This window comes from Hyperolius riggenbachi, chromosome 4 (assembly GCF_040937935.1).
Source record: "Hyperolius riggenbachi isolate aHypRig1 chromosome 4, aHypRig1.pri, whole genome shotgun sequence".
In the NCBI taxonomy this organism is placed as follows: domain Eukaryota; kingdom Metazoa; phylum Chordata; class Amphibia; order Anura; family Hyperoliidae; genus Hyperolius; species Hyperolius riggenbachi.
Window position 1 is genome coordinate 338,563,633 of NC_090649.1, and position 17,223 is coordinate 338,580,855.

General features: G+C 40.9%; 1 protein-coding gene across 9 annotated transcripts in view; it reads right to left on the reverse strand.

Moving 5' to 3' along the window:
• The window catches only part of TIAM2 (TIAM Rac1 associated GEF 2), a 1,035,624-nt gene that overhangs the window by 105,714 nt on the left and 912,687 nt on the right, over positions 1-17,223 (reverse strand). For all 9 annotated transcript variants that reach the window (XM_068231884.1, XM_068231882.1, XM_068231883.1 and 6 more), the window contains 6 exons: positions 11,519-11,698; positions 9,561-9,629; positions 6,133-6,258; positions 4,943-5,051; positions 4,641-4,820; positions 319-437 (listed from right to left, as the gene is read on the reverse strand). In XM_068231884.1, coding sequence (XP_068087985.1) covers positions 319-437; positions 4,641-4,820; positions 4,943-5,051; positions 6,133-6,258; positions 9,561-9,629; positions 11,519-11,698 — 783 coding nt within the window. The remainder of the gene's footprint in view (positions 1-318; positions 438-4,640; positions 4,821-4,942; positions 5,052-6,132; positions 6,259-9,560; positions 9,630-11,518; positions 11,699-17,223) is intronic.

The following is a 17,223-nucleotide window of genomic DNA, read 5'->3' on the forward strand; positions in this document are numbered from 1 at the left end:
TAACCCAGCCCTCATTTGAATTTGGTGCAAATTTAACACCTATCCACTGCCAGGGACGTGCGCACCCCTTGCCAGCCAAAGTGTGGAAGTCGGACCTGATGGGACACCAGCGGTACTGACACCGGCTATCCCCAGCGGCCCCTACACCAGCTCTGGGGCCACTTCGAGGGATGGATTCGATGCCTCCCTACCCAATACAAGGCCAGGTGAGCTTGCTGCTGACAACCACGTTATGCATCATGTCAAAACAAGACAAACAGATCATGTGCTATTGCTGTCCTTCTAAAGTACAAGACACATTGACAGGTTTGTACATACCTCTCTTTCAGATCCACTTTGCTCTGCAACTAACTGATCAAACACTGTTCCATAATCGTCATATATCTTTTGCATTTCATTGATATGACTTGCAACCTTTTCCATGGCTTTAAGTGCTTCTGTAAAGTTACAAGTCATGGTTGTTATAGACATATGTAAGTCAAACACACATGCATGGACAAAAAAACAGTGTGCAAGTATAAAGTGATGCAGTAAACAGACAAAAAAGTGAAATCAATATTTAGTATGCGCACCCTTTGCACACCTTTTGGCACACCGCAAAAGGCAGTTATCAGAATTATGACTAAATAGGCTATAGCGGCGCTCTGACTAATTTGGGTGACAGTAAGAGCCCAAATTGAGTGGGCAGATAAATAGTCAGGTAGTCAGTGGGGGAATAGTTTTGAAAACAGGCAGGAGAATAGTTAGATCAGGGTGAGCCAACATCTGCTTCACTCAGGACCCAAATTTACCCATGACATTTTTTGAGTTCTAATAATGATGGTCTGTAGGGAAACATTGCAGTCTATGAGAGGGGACACCTATCATTCATACAGACCACCACAGAGGCTGCAGAAAGAATCTACGGAGAGCCCTGCAGGCCCCATCACCCCAAACCCAAGCAGCATCTACATGCCTACTACCCGGTCAGGTAACTAATAACGTGGCGCATCTTTAATCAATATTTTGCAAAGACCCCAGATGGACTACAGTCACAGGAACATTTGTTTTTATGGTGTAAGCTATTCGTCAAAAAACTTTTATTTATTTTTTTAAGATTGGCAACATCTTTGGCTATACAGACAAGTGATTAATGCAGGTAATAGATATTTTATGCTAGAAATGAGCATGTAGTTTGTGCTTAGAGTCAGAATTAGAAATTGGTAACCAGCTGCAAATTAAAATGGAATGGTCATTTTTTTAACATCATTAAATTGAAATGACATTTGTGCACCAGGGATACATGTTTGTAGTAAATAATCAGCAAGAGTGCAATTTCACTCTGATAAAAAAAAGGACAAGTAAGAAATAAAAGTTGTATTTATTTCCTTTGGTATAATAATGGTAAACATGTCCCAGTGATTTTAACCTAATCTAAGGTCAGGAGCTTCCCAAATGTGATTGTCTGGTGTCTTGATTGAAGAGCCCCTAGACACCTGTCTTTTTCTTTACAGATTTGCTGATAGACTATCAATAAGGCTGCTTTTATACTTGTGCAGTGATCCCACGGCAGGGAAGCCTACCATTGGAATCACCATACCGTACAAATCTGCTCATCATATGACCCTGTGGCAGAGTGCACCGACAGGGTCATATGCAGGGCGTAACAATAGACCCTGCAAGGGATGCCTCCTCAGGGGGGCCCAGAAGCAACAGGGGGCCCCATGGGGGAAAAGGTTTGAAAGACTGACAACTAAGGGCATGGAGAGAAAACGTATTCTCCTCTCGTACCATTGTTATATTGACTGCATGTGTCCACCACACAGATAAGGAATCATACACACTTTGGAATTTGTACACTGTCCCCGATTCCTAGGGTTCGTGAAAAACATCTGTCTCACACTGCAGCAAAGTTCTGAGAACTTCGTGTGCAACGTTACAAACAAAGGAGTCACAGGTTGCAAAAAAGTTGTAGACTGGCCCTTATTCAATCAGCAATCCCTCAGAAGAGATTTGATTCTTATCACACATAGGCTAGTGACCTTATGGTGTCTGATTACGGACACAGTGGAGTGAGTAAGATTGATGTCTGACTGTCGCTGCCTCATTGAGAGTTTGTTGTCTCATACTGAGTCCAAGATCCTGTAATAACATTATCAATCTGTGACATTCTACTGTAAATGTTTTGCCAAAGTTACAGTGAATACTATATCTTATGTTCAGCATGTCATTGTTGTTCCTTCATATAGCATGAGCATGTGCTCTCATGTAGTAAAATAATATGGCTGTGGGTGTGTGTATGTATGTACTGGGATCAGAGCTGCGACAAGGGACTTGTCGGCTGCAAGGGGCTAGAGGAAGCCCCGGGTAAGTAGATCTGGGGGTAGCATAGATTGCCTGACATTTCCTTTAAAGGAGTACTATCGATTGAAACGACTTTTTTTTTTAATACTGTATATTAGTGTACACATTACCACTAGTGCTAGGGGCACTTTATTTATTCACCCAGGTCTCTCTCTTGCTATCCCTGCTTAAAAATTCATTTCTCACACAGCTCATAGTAGTTTGGGTCACCCTGAGCTGCTTGGTTACTCTGTCACACAGCTCACAAATATATTTCACTGTGTCACTCACAGCATGCAGGAGACATGAGGAGAAATAGGCTGATCTGAGGTGGTAACAGGTAACTAAATGAGCTGGAATATTGCTGGAATATAACTAGCTATAAACAATAGTCTGTGTTTACACTCAGTCTGGCTGCCTGCTTGTGGTGATTCACTCCAGGCTGCATCCACTTTACAAGCTGCTGAGAGGGGCAGACCACTGTTTACAATTAGCATTATTAGTATCTTTATCAGTCAAGAGAAGCAAAGACAATAATCACACATTGCTAGAATCTTTAACCCCTTAACACCATATCAATAAGATTCTTTCAGCAAGGTGATAATTAAACTATAAACTGAGGAGTTGATAGCAACTCCCCTGTGCAGACATGGGCTTAGCCCTCTGGGAGCCCTCAGCATATAGATACATTTGTATCAAACACTGACGGCCAAAACTGACGGAGGATTTTACAGCTGAGAGGAACAGCTGTGTGAGGAATCAAATTGCTCCTAGTACTTGCCCTAATGTGTGCTACAACATACAGCATGTAAAAATAAATGCATACATCGATAGTATTCCTTTAAGTCTAAGTGTTTTTATCTGCATGGGGAAAACACATTGGTCCTCAGTTTTCCTGTGCAGAAAGCGAGGGAGGTGGGGGGCCCCATCCAACTAGACCAGGGGTGTAACTAGACATCCTAGTGATGTCTAGTTACACCCCTGGTCACATGCATAGCACCCTCCCCTCTCAGTGACGTACTCCCTGATGGACAGGAAGTACATCACCGGGATTCCTATTGGTCTGCACATGCGCATCGTGTGGCACCACGCTCCGTCGTTTACACTTACTGCGCCACCACGGACTTGCATTACTGCATAATCTGTGTGGTAGGCATGGATCATGTGGTACCGCATGGATGACGCAGCGATTTAACTACTTCCATCGCAGTGCATCACATTAAGTATTAAAGCCTCCATAGACATTCATTAACTTAGGGGCCTCTTGCGATAAAAAAAAAAAGCTTAACAGTCTTTAAATGGAACCTGAATTGAGAAGTATATGAAGGCCGCCATATTTAATTTCCAGTTCCATGTAACATAGTAACTATGTTAATTAACATAATAGCGGCAGCGCTAGTAATATCGTAATCGCTTTACTTCACAGCAGTGGTCGGTATTTAAGGGAGCACTACACTGCAAAGAGCCAGCATAGCATCAGCTAATTGTTTTTTGAGTCAAGGCCATTGTGACCTCCAGCACCTCTACATATCAATTACTCTTGGCTGCCAGGGATTAGGGCATCCCCAGTATTGTATTTAGTGTACAACATTATTCACCAAATATGGCTGCTCAGATTCCTGGTAAACATTCAGTCTAGTCAAATCCCACCAGCTGGCAAAAACACAGATGTTAGTCTGTAAGCAGCTATGCTTTCTTTTTCTGCATGGTTATGGATTTGTTTGCTGTGTAGATGTTATTCAAAACTCGGTGAGCCATAGGCGGGTGGAAATGGGTGTGGTTTCTCTATCAATAACTTTTTCCAAGATGTCAGTCAAGGCAGACCAGAAGGATTAAAGTGACACCTCTATGTTATTGCATCTGCCAACCCACAGGACAGGATTTCCTGATGATCTTTGTCATATGATTTCTTTAACATATTATTGACACCTGAGCCCATTTAATTTGATGCTTAGAATTCCACTTTCAATTATACAGAAAGGAATGTTGTGATTTACCAAATAAGTGGAGTGTAATCCCCAATTAATAGTACATTTTATATTATCTTCTAATAAACTTACAGAGGTAACAAAAGATGAGAATGATCTGAATGACTTTGTAAGTAAATGGTTGCCTGACATGCACTATGGCAAAGTTAAAGAGCCAGGTAGCCAGGTTAAAAAAAAACAAGACCCCACCAAAAAAGAGCAGTTGCTTACAGCGACCACCAAAACATCATCTCTGAAGGAAGGATTGTAACTAGTCACTTTGTATTATTGGTGCAATCTTTATAAATCAACATCCACTATATTACTAATTTAAACACAATAAGAATTTACCTGTCAAATGATAGTGTTCTTCACTTTCACTGTCTGTTAGCGATACTAATTCTTTCAACAGAAGTGGATATTTGAGCACCCTCTGCACTGGTTTGATAAGGTATGACTCTAGGGTTGAAGAATGCTGTTTTGTTGGGTTTTTAGCGTCCAAAAATTCCTTAAAAGCCAAATCTGTTCGAGCTGCAAAAAAAAATAAAAATAAAAAACATAACCAAAAAACTCTTGGTGGAACATGTATATAAAAGAAAGTTCATAGTTGGGTAGTAATTTCATGTGCACATTGAAACTATATGTTAAAATACCTTTTTCGAGAACCTTCTGCACCTTTATATGGTTTGCGCAAAATCCACTGTACAGTTTGAAATGATCAGCATAATAAAGAAATGACCCTCCAAGGGAAAAGAGGAGTTTCTGCAATCAGAAGAGAAATAAAAGTTAAATGAATAGGGCACACCCCGAAAATGATGATTTTTCAAGACAGCTGCAAGGAAAACTGGAGCAAACATGGAGCACTAAAATTAACAAATATACAGAAAAGTATGCATGGTTAGATGTGGTAAATGATTTAGGTTTGCCTGACACCTGGCCACCTTGCCTTACCTGATCTACATCACATCTCAGAAAAGTTCTGAACTAAAATTACAAGCACTGCAGCATCTGCAAACAAAGCCATACAAAGCTAATACAGCCTTGCATTATGTATAAACACATCAGCCTTAAAACCTTAGTGACAGAGAGGATCTGCAACAAGGAGTGGGCCAAAATGCCCTCTCATATGTGTGCAAACCTGATGGCTAACTACAAATGTCTGACCTCTGATTGCTAACAAGGCTTTTGCCACCAAGTACAAAGTCATCTTTTGATAGGAGATCAAATACTTATTTCACTTATTACAATTCACATCAAACACTGACTTTGGGGCACTTAGCTTTTACGGGTTGTTTTGTTGTTATGCTACCTTTCACAGCTACAACAAACCTACCATTACAATTATATACTGGTCATATCTTGGTCAGAGGGCAAAAAAGCAAAATCGGCATGGGATCAAATACTTCTTTCCCTCACTTATACAAGAACGCCAGCTTTCTTCTCTACTTGTGTGTGCACTATTCTAACAGTTGGATTGTTCCACTGCCATCAAGGGAGTGCTTTTGAAAATAAAGGAATACCTGGGAATCCCCCATAAGGAGTTGGACTAGTCCAAAACCTGACTGAAATACCAGATTGCATTTTGTCAGGCAGCATTATTCTAACAAGCTCAGCAACTTGATCCTGTAACTAGTCTCATTAGTATAAAAGTAGTGATGTTATTTAAACAGTAAAGAAGAAATATCTAGAAAGAAACTGTTCAAACAATCCCTTAAAATGTATATCTTACAACTATTTGGTGTTTAGTCCCAAATGAACAGAACACAGCCCAAGTAAAAAGTTCACCTGGTTATCTGATGAAAATGCATTACCTGAAAGTAAGCGTCACAGTTTGGAAACTCACCCGAAACTGAGATGGTGTTTCAAGTATGTTAAAGTCTGTAGCACTATCAATGCCATCTTCTAGGGTCTGTAAGAATACCTTCTGAAATTCAAGCATTTCAGGCAAACTCCCAAACAAAGCATCCATCTAAAATGCAAAATATTGTCAAGATATTAAACATTCATGCAAGTACTTGCAGTGAAAATTAAAATGTATGTAGATTCTTTATACATATTAATTAAAATCCTAGCAGCCCCATGGTTGCTGTCCAAATTCATCCCTCCATCACCTGCCAAATTAGATTGTCAGAAGAAGCTAAAGGTGCACACACACTACATCCGGCAACGACGGGTCCATCAGACCCTCCCGTGGGCAAATGTTCAACCGACAGTAGTGCGTGTGTACGCGCTGGATCATCCAAAACAGCCCTATCAGTCCGCCGACAACGCGTACACACGCACTACTGTCGGCTGAACATCCGCCCAGCGGGAGGGTCCTGCGGACCCGTCGTTGCCGGATGTAGTGCGTGTGTACGCACCATAAGGAGCATCAACCAGTCTTTCCGATCAACTGACCTCCTTCTGCTGGTGACAGATTAACTATCTATGGCCAGCACTGCAGCTCAACGGAGGCTAATTTTGATAAGAATTTGATGAGCTGCGGTGCCGGTCTTAAAGTGGTCTGAAAGACAACATTTCTACTTTGCCCTAAAAGATTCCTCACACTTTTTAGCAGAACATCACTGACACGGTTAAACAAAGCACTTTGGATGCGGATTTGAAGCTTTATAGCAGGACAAACTGTAGATAACAGTATCTTTGTTTACATTCCAATATTGTTACAGTGTGTGTAAACACAGTGTAACAGGTGAAAAGGAGCTCTCTGTGAATCTCTCTGTGCTTCACACACACAGTTCAGAATAGCTCATTAGAGGATGTTAATATACTGTATAATAAAAAGCAGTTTGAATAAAATGCAATGACAGCTTTTAGGGCATGGTAAACTACACTTTAGAAACTTGTAATTTGTAAACAAACAATATTACTTATGCACAAAAGAAAATATGATAACTGTATGAATAATACAAAGTAGGAAAACACATTTTTATTGTATGTTTGAGGTGTGGGAGTAACTGGAATGCCTGGAGAAAATTCACACAAAAACAGGGATAACATACAAACTCCAAGCAGATAGTGTCCTAGCTAGTAATTGAACTCAGAACTTCAGTGCCGTGTAGTAAGACTGCTAACCACCATGCCACCATGCAGCTATTTATTATAATTCTCTGGAATGGTTGCAAAACTGTGCGAGTAATAGCATTGTCCCATATTCATGCAAGAAGTTTTGAATCAAGATGATAACATTTATTGCCTAACTTAAGCCTTCCTCAGACTTGAATCCTGTATGCTTAGAAGATGTTAGAGCAGACAGCTATATACATGCAACATGTATGCCCTTTTGATGTTGCATGTACAGTATATAGCTGTCTGCTTTAACATCTTGTCCGCATACAGGATTCGAGTTTGAAGAAGAATGAGTAGCCGAAAGCTTACTCCTATTCTTTTAAAGTGTACAGGAGATGGATAAAATATATATACATACCTGGGGCTTCCTCCAGCCCCCTCCAAGCTGATCACTCCTTGGCCATCCTCCTCCGTCAATTGGACCATCTGCAATTCACCCTGAAAAGTCCTCCAGTTGGGGCCAGTTAGCATAGATGTAGTCCAGCCACGCACTCCCCCATCATGCTCCCATCGCCAGGAGCATTCTGTGCTTGCACAGTAGTACTACAACTACTACTAGTAGAATGCCCCGGACCGGAGGACTTTCCAGGGCAAAATTGTGGAGGATCTGCCTGGAGGAGCTTAAGGAAGGCCCATCTATGTACAATTTTTTTTTAAATCCCCCCATATCAGGTTTACTTTAAATTAACCATAAAATGGTATCATTCTGATTCAAAACTTCTTTCTTACTTTTATGGCTAACACGGTACAATACTCTATGGCTACTACTATTCACCTTAAATAACACTGACCATTTTAACAAAACAACCTGAACTGATTGGTTTGTAACATTTCAAATTAGTTACCTTTTCATGGTGTTTATTTTTTTATAAAACAATTACTTATTCCTGGTAGGACCCCTTAGACCTCACATGTCTGGGTAGTGGACATGTGTTTACATCTCCTTGTGATGTCATCCTCCAGATTCTACCCTAATCCAGAGGCTAGAGCACTATAATGTGGACAGGCCATATCTAAAAAAAAATAATATTTCTAGTTGACTGAATTTGCCACTTGTCCTGGAATTATTAAAAACTAGCTGATGACCCGGTGTTCCCTTGGTATGTATTTAGCTGGTATTGGCTGTGCCCACTTTTTCTAATCCTAACACACAATTACTCAATTACTCAATGACCAAGTTTGTGATCTTTACGGTCTTTGGCATCAATAATTTGCATCGAAATGAAACAAATCTGATTGGCTGTCTGTGGCTCCACCCCCTTTCCTGAATTTGAACCCCAGTCACCCAACTGTACCAGGTTTAAGGCTTGTGCCATTAACAGTGCGAGAATGGCAGCAATTCATAATTCCTCTTGAAAATCAATAGGTGAATTTTGATTGGCTTTTGTAGGCTCCACCTACTTGTCTGAATATTAATCTCAGTCACCCAATGACCAACTAGGCAAAGTTTGAGAACCCTACCATTAACAGTGTAAAAATGGCTGCAATTTACATTTTCCAAGTTAATTTTGTATTTTTCTCCACCCACTTTTTGGCTATTGGGATAAAACGTATCCTATTTGTTATTCCAGGTAATGTACTATGTGCGTGCCAAATTTAATTCAAATCTGTTCAGCCACTGTTGCGTGATTGAGTAAAAACCATCCAAACGTTCACATTTATAATACTGTATTAGTGAGATTGTTTGCTAAGTCTATAGGAGAACCTAGGTTCTCCAAAAATCTCCACCCTGACACCTTAGTAACTCAGATTCACTGTATCTGAAGAGAACTATGCTTTGTAAGATTATGACCCTGTAGATTTCCTGAAATAAGTACAGTTTGAAAAAGACTTATCTGTAGGGCCAGTAGTGGTTAATTTCAAAACTAACCAAAAAACATACCACTTAAGAGGAAAAAAGTATGGTAAAATTGGCAAGAAAGTTTTCGATTGAATTCATGCACTCCATTGTCTGTCTTTTTCTAAACTTACTGGTGCAAAAAATTGACTACAAAAATATCCTGAAAAAAAAAGCATACACTTAAGAATGTGTCACAGAGAGAAGATTATGTTTTCTGTTAAATGTTTAAAATGGTTTGCATACAGTAGCTAACATGGATACGTATACTGTACTTTTAGCACCTTTTATATAGTATTAAACATTTTTTTCAAATTGTTCCATGGTAGCACACATTATAACAGCAATTATGGCAATCATTTAATTACCTCATCCTGTGTAAGGAATGTTTCATTTTGTAAAGGTTCCAAGTATAATTCAAATAGGCAGCTTAAATCCTGTACAATGAGAAGGAAGACATAGTTATAATTCTGATAAATCACAAATTGTATATTTTTCCATTTTGTTAAGATAAGCTGTAAGTGGCGTTTTCCATTCACTGAAGGTGTTTACAAACACCAAACAAAAGACCATGGACTAATTTATAAAGACCACCATAAAGAAAAAACAAAACCATAGTGGATTCGTAAAGGAAGCAAGTAGGCTTAATTTGTTAAGGGAAACAATGATTAACGTTAGCTACTCTAGGTATCTAGGTCACTTTTGTCCTTTTCTTTTTACGTGGCTGTAAATGTAAAGATACTTTGAATGAGGTACCCAAAAAGGGTACATTCAAAAGAGATGCTGTGCAAAAATGGCACAGGGTGATGCCAATAATGGCATCTTGGTACTAAAGTTATTGAACTTTTCTGAATTGTCCTAAAATGTTAAATAACTTTAGTAATAAGATGTCATTAGCTTCATCTCTTATACATGACCCGGTCCTGGCGATTAAGATTCTTCTCCACTTCCTATTTAGTTTGCAAGAGTCCTGCAGCCAGCCAATCACCATGTGGGTATTGAAGCCTGATGGTGATTCGCTTGCTGCAGGACTCCTTCAAACTAACAAAGAAGTGGAGAGGAGAAGTGATCGTCCGGGAGCAGGTAATGTATCATTTAACCCCTGCCGCCTCTCACACTGAAGACTACTTAGGTCTAAACCTATCCGCTCCAGTCCCGTTGCCTAAGCCCAGACTACACTCCCTCGCTGCCTAATACTAACCCCCCTGCCTCTACCCATTCCCTGCCGCACAGGCAGCAATAGTACAAGCCACAATTTGCGGCAAGGAGATTAAATTATGGTGCCTTATAAATTGCGGGCACTAGACGCCCGCTATTTATCGCACCCGCTGTTTATGATTTAACCTTGTCTTGTACTACTGCCACCTATGGCGGCACCATATTAATAGGCATTTGTCCTGCGCCATTTTTATCTGCTCCGACCAAAAGAGTCTGTAAGTTAACCACAATAATCAAGTCTGGTCAACAGAAGACTTTTAATAAAGAAAAAAAGTATTTCATTTTAAGCATGTCAAAAATAATATAATTTGAGAAATTATAGTTTTCATGAATGCAATTATAAAATACACATACATTCTGTGCTACTTCTCTGCAGTTTGGAGAGATTTTGCTTTCCCATGTCATGGTAATAAGTCATGTTATCTGAATGTAAAAACCTAACATACTAGCTCACATTAGATTATGTGATGTGAAAGCAGGTATGACGTGCCTCTAGGAAAACTGTCCTGGAAGGAAAAGTGAAAGTTACCATTATTATTCATGCCTTTAAAAAATAAAATTAAATGAATTGCCTTGATGTAATGTTGATCTTTTTGCATCAGTACTTTTGTAGCCGCACACAAGAAATATATTATCATCCAAAGTCATCGAAACAGCCTAAGTTACCAAAACATGTTTCTCAGGAGTAAAATTTGTAAATTCATGCATTTTCAGTAAATTAAATCAAAGAAATCTAATAATTAATATGGTTTTAATAAATATTACATTTATTTTATCTTTTACTTTGATTTTACTTTTTAGCCACCAGATAGCCACTAAGTAACCAGGAAGTGTTTGATCTTTTTTCAACTACACTTTTCACTTTCACTTTGATCATTCAAGGCATGTTCATTCATTCACAGGCACTTTGGCTCGAGGAATTCATTTTCCCCTTCACCAATCACCACCACCTAAATCCATCCGTGAACAAGGAGTCGGAAAGCTGGATGCATATATACCGTGGCTCAACCTGGACGGGTATATCTGTCCAGTTTGAGTTAAGTGGTTAATCAATGTTTACACAGCATGTGGTAGAATGACAAACTAATAAGAATGTCAGTATGTGTACCTTAACATAGGATTTTTCAGTGTCCACAAGTTCTTGGATAACCTTCCGAAGTTTATCTGCATCTGACAGATGTCGAGCTAGTGGTCTTCTTGGAGCTTCGGGGCTGTCATTCGGCCCATCCACTATGTCTTGAGTAACTTCCTGCATGCCTTGACAAAATGCAGAGATCTGATCAGCACTCTACAAAGGGAAAAAATAAACCATCAAGGAATATCTCAGCTGAGTATTTTATATTAGTTGTAATAAAGGTTTTACAAGGTTGTTTGCTCTTATGGACTCCGGTGAGCTGTAATATTAATTCAAGTACATGCACCAAAGTGAACCATACTTAAAGAGACGCTGACGCGAAAAAAAAATGATGATATAATGATTTGTATGTGTAGTACAGCTAAGAAATAAAGCATTAGGAGCAGAGACAGAAGTCTAATATTTGTTTCCAGTACAGGAAGAGTTAAGAAACTCCAGTTGTTACCTATGCAAATATCCATTGAGCTCCACGACTTTGAAAGTCCCAGAGAACTCTGACTTCTGATTAGGTTATCTCAACTGTATTGTGTTTTTCTTTTGCAGAGAACAGTGCAGGACAGGTCAAAAGTTCACTGCCTGTTCTGTAAAAACATTTAGAATGCTGAGTAATGTGTAAACTGCACATATTAGAGAATGATGCATTGTTATTAAAAAAAAAAAAAAAAAAGCTGTATAACTGAAAATAAAAATATGAAAATATTTTTTTGCTACCAATGCTCTAGTAATTACCTCTAGTACACAACCAATTCATTATATCATAATATTATTTTTGCTTCAGTGTCTTTTTAACCACATAAGGACTGCAGTCATAAAACCCCTTTAGGGCCAGACACTTTTTTTCCATTCAGACCACTGCAGCTTTAACGGTTTATTGCTCGGTCATACAACCTACTATCTACATGAATTTTACCTCATTTTCTTGTCCCTAATACAGCTTTCTTTTGGTGCTATTTGATTGCTGCTGTGATTTTTAGTTTTTATTATTCATCAAACAAAACATGCATTTTGTCAATAAAATTATTTTTTTTAAACTCTGTGCTGACATTTTTCAAATAAAGTAACATTTCTATATACATATTTGTCCAAATTTATTGTGCTACATGTCTTTGATTAAAATCCAATAAGTGTATATTTATTGGTTTGGGTAAAAGTTATAGCACTTACAAACTATGGTGCAAAAAGTGAATTTTCCCATTTTGAAGCATCTCTGACTTTTCTGAGCACCTGTCATGTTTCATGAGGTGTTAGAATTCCAGGATAGTATAAATACCCCCCAAATGACCCCATTTTGGAAAGAAGACATCCCAAAGTATTCACTAAGAGGCATGGTGAGTTCATAGATTTTTTTTTTTGTCACAAGTTAGCGGAAAATGACACTTTGAGACAAAAAAAAAAAAAGTTTCCATTTCCGCTAACTTGAAAAAACAACAAAAAACTAACAAAAAAAAGAAATGAAATCTGCCACGGACTCACCATACCCTGAATACTTTGGGATGTCGACTTTCCAAAATGGGGTCATTTGTGGGGTGTGTTTACTGTCCTGGCATTTTGGGGAGTGCTAAATTGTAAGCACCCCTGTAAAGCCTAAAGGTGCCCATAGGATTTTGGGCCCCTTAGCGCACCTAGGCTGCAAAAAAAAGTGTCACATGTGGATCGCCGTACTCAGGAGAAATAGTATAATGTGTTTTGGGGTGTATTTTTACACATACCCATGCTGGGTGGGAGAAAAATCTCTGTAAATGAGATTTTTTTTTTTTTTTTTTTTTTTTTTTTTTTTTACACACAATTGTTCATTTACAGTGATATTTCTCCCACCCAGCATGGGTATGTGTAAAATACACCCCAAAACACATTATACTACTTCTGAGTACGGGGATACCACATGTGTGACACTTTTTTGCAGCCTAGGTGTGCTAAGGGGCCTAACGTCCTATGAGTACCTTTAGGGTTTCACAGGTCATTTTGAGGCATTTGGTTTCTAGACTACTCCTCACGGTTTAGTGCCCCTAAAATGCCAGGGCAGTATAGGAACCCCACAAGTGACACAATTTTAGAAAGATGACACCCCAAGGTATTCCATTAGGAGTATGGTGAGTTCATAGAAGATTTTATTTTTTGTCACTAATTAGCGGAAATAGATTTTTATTTATTTTTTACAAAGTCATTTTCCACTAACTTGTGACAAAAAGTAAAATCTTCTATGAACTCATCATACGCCTAACGGAATACCTTGGGGTGTCTTCTTTCTAAAATGGGGTCACTTGTGGGGTTCCTATACTGCCCTGGCATTTTAGGGGCCCAAAACCACGAAGAGTAGTCTGGAAACCAAGATGACTGTTCAGCGGTATAAGCATCTGCAAATTTTGATGACAGGTGGTCTATGAGTGGGCGAATTTTGTGGAACCGGTCATAAGAAGGGTGGCCTCTTAGATGACAGGTTGTATTGGCACTGAAGTGCAGGAAGCGCAGGATGTTTTCAAATCGGTACCTGGACCTGGCAGCAGAGAACATGGGCATGTGATGTAATGGGTGCGTAGACCAATAAGACTGCAATACATTCTTTTTGACTAGACCCATGTTAAGGAGAAGGCCCCAAAAAATTTTACGTTTGGAAACTTGGAGTGGTTTCTGCCGAAAAGGCTGGGCCTGTTAGCTTCTTGGATTGGCGGTTGCGTATTGTGTGGCATAACGGTTGGTCTCAGCCACAATTAAGTCGTAGAGACCAGCAGTGATCAGGAAAAAAATTTCTGACACTGCGGTGGGGCAGGTGAGGGTTTGGCCGGGTGATCAGAAGCCCACATGGGGCAGATTAGGGCCTGATCTGATGGATAGGAGTGCTAGGTGGTGACAGGAGGTGATTGATGGGTGTCTCAGGGTGTGATTAGAGGGGGGAATAGATGCAAGCAATGCACAGCTGAGGTGATGGGGGGGGTCTGAGGGCGATCTGAGGGTGTGGGCGGGTGATTGGGCGCCCGCAAGGGGCAGATGAGGGTCTGATCTGATGGGTATAATGGGTAGCAGTGACAGGTGGTGACAGGGGGTGATTAGAGGGGAGAACAGATGTAAATAATGCACTGGGGAGGTGTTCAGGCGGGGTCTGAGAGTGTGGGCGGGTGTTTGGGTGCCCACAGGGGGCAGATTAGGGTCTGATCTGATGGGTAGCAGTGACAGGTGGTGACAGGGGGTGATTGATGGGTGATCAATGGGTGATTAGAGGAGAGAACAGATGTAAACAATGCACTTGAGAGGTGATCTGAGGGCGGGTCTGCGGGCAATCTGAGGGTGTGGGCGGGTGATCAGGTGCCCGCAAGGGGCAGGTTAGGGTCTGAGCTGATGGGTGGCAGTGACAGGTGGTGACAGGGGGTGATTGATGGGTGATTGACAGGTCATTGACAGGTGATCAGTGTGTGATTACAAGAGAGGTTAGATGTATACAGTAAACGGGTGGGGGGGTGGTCTGGGGAGGATCTATGGGTGTGTGGAGGGGGTGATCAGGAGCCCCCAGGGGGCAGTTTAGGACCTAATCTAAAAAATAGCGTTGACAGATAGTGACAGGGAGTGATTGATGGGTGATTAGGGGGTGTCTGAGGGGTGCTGTAGGTGATCAGGGGGCAGGGGGGGCCAGATCAGTGTGTGTGTGCTTACCAGGGGGGCTGCCTCCTGCCCTGGTGGTCCGTCAATCACTGGGACCACCAGGGCAGGAGGCAGCCTGTATAATACGCTTTGTATACATTACAAAGCGTAATATCTGCTTTGTATGCGGCAGATCAGGGAGTTAACAACCCCGCCGGCGCTGCTAATTGGCCAGCGGGTTGACGTCATGGGTGGGCGGAGCCTAATGCCGGCGGATGCGCGTGCATCAATGCACGCGCACGCGATCCCCGGCAATTCAGTCCCCCAGGATCCGCCACCGATCGGCATTACGTGGTCCTGTGGGTGCCACTTTGCTGCCGCCCATAGGTAGTGGGCGGTCGGCAAGTGGTTAAAGTGCACCTGAGGAGAGGTGACATGATGAGGTAGACATATGCATGTACGGTGCCAAGCATACAAATAACTACTCAAAGACTAATAAATTGCACTAACAACATTTATTTGAATAAAGGCACATAAAAGGTGTACAATTTTATTATTCTTTGACAAGCTATTAAAAGTATTTCACACTATTGGGGCAATCTGCTTTCCTTTTTCCTCTGTTCCATTGTATGCACCCACATTTGGAGCAGCACCATCATGTGCAAAAAGGTTTTCCATTAGCCCCTGCCGGGACATCCCCCTTAAAATCTGAGTCCACAACATTTCAAGCACAGAGTACATTTTACATATACAAATTACTAGGCTGTGTTCCTTTTTTACTTTTTCTGCCTGAAAGAGATAGCATTAAAGGGAACCTGAAGCGAGGAAAATTATTTAAAATAAACACATGACGTAGCTGCAAATGAATATTGCATACTAACCTCATCATCAGTTCCTCTCAGAAGCTCACCATTTTCTTCTTACAGTGATCCCTTCCATATTTTGTCAGAACTGAAATATACCAGTTGCTGTCAGTTATATTTCAGTAGCTGTCAGATACAACTGAATATGTAAGTTAATGTCCATGTTTCCCTATGGCTCAAGTGGGAGACATTACAGTTTAACAGTGTGCTGACCAGGAAGCTGTTAGGGGGTAATGGTTATTTTTAAAATGGAGGATGGAGAAATCCATTGATCACAGTGGACAAATGGGACGCAGGAGAGGAGAAAGAGATTGAGGAGTAGACTACATGGGAGGTAAGTATGACCAGTGTATGGTTATTTTTACTTTTTATTTTCAGTTCAGGTTCTCTTTAACCACTTCAGCCTTCAGTCGTTTTCACTTTATGCATCCGAGCAATGATCACCTCCCATTCATTAGCCTATAACTTTATTACTACTTATCACAATGAACTGATCTATATCTTGTTTTTTCCGCCACCAATTAGGCTTTCTTTGGGTGGTACATTTTGCTAAGAGCCACTTTACTGTAAATGCATTTTAACAGGAAGAATAAGAAAAAAAAGCGGAAAAAATTATTATTTCTCAGTTTTCAGCCATTATAGTTTAAGGCTGCTTACACACTAAGACGTTACAGGCGCACGTTAGTGCGCCTGTAACGCTCCCCCAACGCACAGCAATGTAACACAAGTGGGCTGTTCACACAGCCCACGTTGCGTTACATGTAACGCTGCACGTTTTGCTGAAAGTGCAGCATGCTACGGCGTTAGAACGCGTATAGCCGTATATAGACTGTTTGCACATGCTCAGTGGGGGGCGGAGAGGAGGCGGGGAGATGCAGCTACAGTAGCCGCGCACATGACTACTTAATATTCACTGCACTGGCGGCCGCTGATTGGCCGGCGGGACCACGTGATGCGGAGTGTCTCGTTCCGCATCACGTGGTCCCGCCGGCCAATCAGCGCCACTCTGGGAGACCTTATACGGATAGAGCCGCCTAACGCGGCTCACTCTACCGTCCTCTCCCGCACCACCATACGTTGCATTAGGTGCACGTTATGCGACCTTAACGTAGCACCTAACGCAACGCCTTGGTGTGCAAGTAGCCTTAAAATAATACATGCCTCCATAATTAAAACTCACGTATTGTATTTACCCATATGTCCCGGTTATTACACCGTTAAAATTATGTCCCTATAATAATG